Source organism: Quercus suber, unplaced genomic scaffold, assembly GCF_002906115.3.
Source record: "Quercus suber isolate HL8 unplaced genomic scaffold, Cork oak 2.0 scaffold_221, whole genome shotgun sequence".
Classification (NCBI taxonomy): Eukaryota; Viridiplantae; Streptophyta; class Magnoliopsida; order Fagales; family Fagaceae; genus Quercus; species Quercus suber.
The window spans coordinates 910165-914349 of NW_027069679.1; the positions used below are offsets into that span (position 1 = coordinate 910165).

Below are 4185 nucleotides of genomic sequence, written 5' to 3' on the forward strand. Positions count from 1 at the left end.
TGTTGTCCTAGACTTCGGAGGCATTTGCTTGCGAGGGCTCTTGTCCCTGAACTATTTCTCAACTCCCCAGTGGAGTCGCCAATTTAATGTAGGGGCCTTTTTTACCATGTTGGGTTGGGCCGCCCCTTTGTGGTTGTAGGCCCGAGTGTTCTGGATTGCGGGAGTCGAGATTGGTCTAATTGGAACTCAACTTGGCCGGCTTGTGCACAAGCTAGGCCTCGTCTGCCAGGCGAGCGTTTGTGGCTGGCAATGCTGTTTCAGAAAAGCTTGCGGTAGACAGGCATAATTGATAAAAACAGAGCAAATTTATTCTGGAATGACCAGATAATTCTTTTAACAACGAATGATCGAATGGTCCACAATTACAATAATATGAATAATTTTGACACGTAAAGTAGTAAAAGCAAAATGGAAACGAAATTTAATCAATGAATAAAGGGGATAAACTCAGTTCGGTCCACCGGGGCAAGGTTAGAGAGGGAGAACGCCTCTTCTAAAAAATGATTAACCTCCAAGGAAAAGGAAATTCCTGCCATGGAAATTAATGGGTTTGAGAGAGGTGGACCTGAATAAATAATGCCCAGGACGATTCTATAAGAGAGCAGGGACTTGAAAGGGAGAGAAGGGAAGGGACCTATCGGTGCATGCCACTAACACTCATTTTTTTCCTCTCTTTCTTTCTTACTTTTCTAGTTCTTTCTTAGTGATTCCCACAATGATAGTTTTTTAGTATTATACTCCTTTGTTTTTCTAAGTCTGTTACAAAGTGTTTTTCTTTTTTGTTCTTGTATTGCTCCCCTGCCTCATCCTCTGTTGTACACGGCAGAGGCTTCCTTTATAGTGTCTGCCGTGACTGAATTTTACCATTCTACCCCCTAACCATCTTTGTCTGGTCTGGGCGCACTCGCCGACCATTACTGTTCATCTACGAGTTCCCCTTCACAGACATAGACAACCTTCTGTCTGTTAGCCTGCCGCGGTGCCTCTTCTTGCCACAGTGATATCTCTCTCTCTCTATCCCTCATGGCATGCACCTATTGGTTCCTACTCAGCCTTGCCTCTTTTGGGTGGTATGTCATCCTAGCAGGATGTATTCCCCAAAAGAGCTTGAGTAGGAACCTCAAAACAGGCCTTCCCCTCTCCCCACCTCCAAACCATGCCCTCTTACCTCTGACCCACAACCCCACCATGTCCTGTATTGGCTGGGTATAGGCTAGTGGTGCCTGGGCGTTGCGCGTGTATATTTCAGAAATCTGCCTGCTGTTCATGCATCTGCCATGTGCTAGACACTTTATTTGTATTGCCTGCCGTCCGTTCTTGGCTCTTTCCTGGTTGTTACTCTCGTTTCCTACTTCCATAGGGTCTGGGCTTTACCGAGTACTGGGCTTCATGTTTCTCTTCAGCCCAATTCTTTAATTGTCTTAGTTTTCCCATCGTGTTACTCGGCCTTTCCTGCCGCGGTGATTTGTTCCTACTGGGCCTCTTTTTAAGCTTGCCGTTCCTTTCTTTCCCCCCAGTGTCTTAATATGGCCAATGGTGTTCTCGCTTGTGGGCTCCAATGCCCCTTTCTTTTCACTTGGGCCTATCCGGCCCATTTACTTCCTTTAGACTTCCTTGGTCCATTTACTAACTTCGCATCCCATGGGCATTTACTATCTCAATTGGGCTTCCCTAGCCCAATTTCCTCATTCTCATCCTTGGGTTTCATGGGCTTGCCATTATCCCCTACTTTCTTTGTTTACATTACTCTGGGCCTACCGCGGCCCATTCTCACTTTTCCATACCACATACCGCCCATGGGTGCTGTTTTCTTTCTTTCCGGGCCTTTTTAAGGCCCATTTACTTCTTCAAGACCCATTTATTTATATTAAGGGCCTGTGATCCATTATTCCCGCCATTTGAGCCCAATGATTTCTTCTTAGCCTGCCACTTATCTGCTGCCCGTATCTCTGAGTTGGGCTGCCTTCTGCCTATTTCAAAAATGACCCTCAACAACATTTTAAATGACATGACAGGTATTTGGCCCTTGATAATGTTCAAAGAAATCCTCATCGTGTACTGGAGCCGCTCCATTTCAAAGGGAAATGGAGAGGATCCGGATCCGAATCCGGAAAATTATCAAGAGGGGTGGGTGAGAAAGGCAAAAAGGCTGATGGGCTTGCAATCAAGAGGGAAACAAAAAAAGGGCAGTGGACTAGACTGAATAGGCACATTAAGGATATGATGGAAGTAGGCCAAGCTGGGATAGAAGGCCCAAAACGTAAAACTACTGAGACTATCTGTCAAAGGAATGCCGCAGTGGATGTATTGATAAATGTTGAGGCTGGTGTATGGAAAGAGGAGCTTGTCCAAAGTCTTTTCCTCACTTATGAAGCTGAAGTGATACAAGGAATCGCCTTGAGTTCTAGGCTTCCCGATGATAGGCAAGTTTGGACACAATCAACTATGGGATGCTTTAGTGTGAAAAGCGCCTACAAGATTGCTGTAGATATTAAGTCGGGGTCTGATTCGGGGGCTGTATCTGATGCGAGCAGTTTAAGGAAGTTTTGGAAGCACTTATGGCGGTTTAATGTACCTCACAAGGTCCGTCATTTTACTTGGAGAGCTTGTAAAAACATCTTGCCCACAAAGGATATTCTTGAGAAAAGGAAGGTCCTGTCAGAAAGTTGATGTGAAGAGTGTAAGGCAAATGTGGAGTCATCGGGTCACTTGTTTTGGTCTTTTCCTAGAGCTCAAGAGACCCGGTCCTTGTCTAATCTTATACCGGCGAGTCACAATTTACATTTCAACTCTTTTATGGATCTTCTTTGGCATGCAGTTATGGTGGCTAAGTGGGATCAAGAAGTGGTTGAGAAGATTATCATGATCTCATGTGGTTTGTGGAATAATAGGAATGAGGTAAGGACTGGTGGGGCAAAGAAAAAGGTGCAGGCAGTAATTTATGGTGCTCTGGACTATTTGGTGGAGTACCAGTCCAGCCAAACAGCCACAATTATGCAGGAAGTGAAATGCCCTGCATCGTGGTCCCCTCCACCTCTAAACTCTTTTAAGATAAATATGGATGGAGCTGTTTTTGTAGCTCAAAAATCGACTGGTGTGGGAATCCTTATTCGGGATGAAGATGGCAGGTTGATTGGGGCTTGCAGCAAGAAGATTCTTGCTCCTTTAGGTGCTATTGAGGTCGAAGCTAAAGCCATTGAGTTTGGTTTGCAATTTGCAAAGGATATGCTCATCCAGGATTTTGTGATTGAATCAGACTCCCTAACTCTCATCAATGCTCTCAAGGAAATATCGCCTCCCCCTACTGCTGTTGCTGTACTGGTGTACTGCTCCATGGCTGCATCACATGAATTTCATAGGGTAGCCTTTTCGCATGTAGGAAGGCTGGGCAATAGGCCTGCTCACATTTTAGCAAAACATGCCCTTCGCATTGTTGATTTCTTGGTTTGGATTGAAGAGATTCCTTGTTTTCTTGAATAAGCTCTTCTCCACAATGTAATTGTTGTCACTAATTAATGGAATTGTTTGCAGTTTCTCAACAAAAAAAGAAAAAAGAAAAAAAAAAAAAGCATGCTCTAAGGTTTCAAATGAGTATATTGTAGAGATGCAACAATTAGAAGATATGGCTATTCAAAGGAAGAAGTCTAGGCTAGTACCTTTATTCCTTCAATCTGGTGTTGATTCTACTTCTACTACTCCTCGTCCTATTCTTACTGATAGTACAACTACAAGTCAACCAACATTCTTCCATACAAGGAAAATGGCTAGAAATTCTCCTTTAGAAAATGCTTTTAACAATAATTGTCGAGTGCATCTAGATAGTCTTATCGCTAAGACATTCTATTTAGTCAGTTTACCCTTCCAATTTGCTAGTAACCTGTATTTTATTGAAATGATGAAATATGCAGCAAAGAATAATATATTGGGTTATGTTTCTCCTAGTTACAATAGCTTAAGAACAACCCTTTGGCAAAACCAATTCCCTCACCACAAATCATTTAGGTTCTGTGAATCAAAGAATGTAGTCAACCTTGTCTCGCCACAAATCATTTAAAACCAATTCTTTCATAGTTGCCGCTTTTCCAACATCATCTTCCCTATAAGCCGACCATTGCTCACAAATGACCATGTTTTGAAGACTTGTTATGAGTTTCAATCTCTTAAGCATAACTAATGTTGAAGCAA

At 43.2% G+C, this 4185-nt stretch overlaps 1 protein-coding gene across 1 annotated transcript; it reads left to right on the forward strand.

Moving 5' to 3' along the window:
• The first annotated feature begins 2223 nt into the window (after positions 1–2223).
• Positions 2224–3480, forward strand: LOC136070264 (uncharacterized). The gene is made up of 2 exons (XM_065779972.1): positions 2224–2665; positions 2819–3480. The coding sequence occupies exons 1-2, from the start codon at positions 2224–2226 to the stop codon at positions 3478–3480; spliced, it is 1104 nt and encodes a 367-aa protein (XP_065636044.1).
• The last annotated feature ends 705 nt before the right edge of the window (positions 3481–4185 follow it).

Bases quoted from the DNA above. Each gene is read 5' to 3' on its own strand.
- LOC136070264 (XM_065779972.1), top strand. From the start codon at position 2,224: ATGGAAGTAGGCCAAGCTGGGATAGAAGGCCCAAAACGTAAAACTACT. The intron at 2,666-2,818 runs GTTGATGTGAAG...TTTGGCATGCAG, and splicing joins AAGGAAGGTCCTGTCAGAAA to TTATGGTGGCTAAGTGGGAT.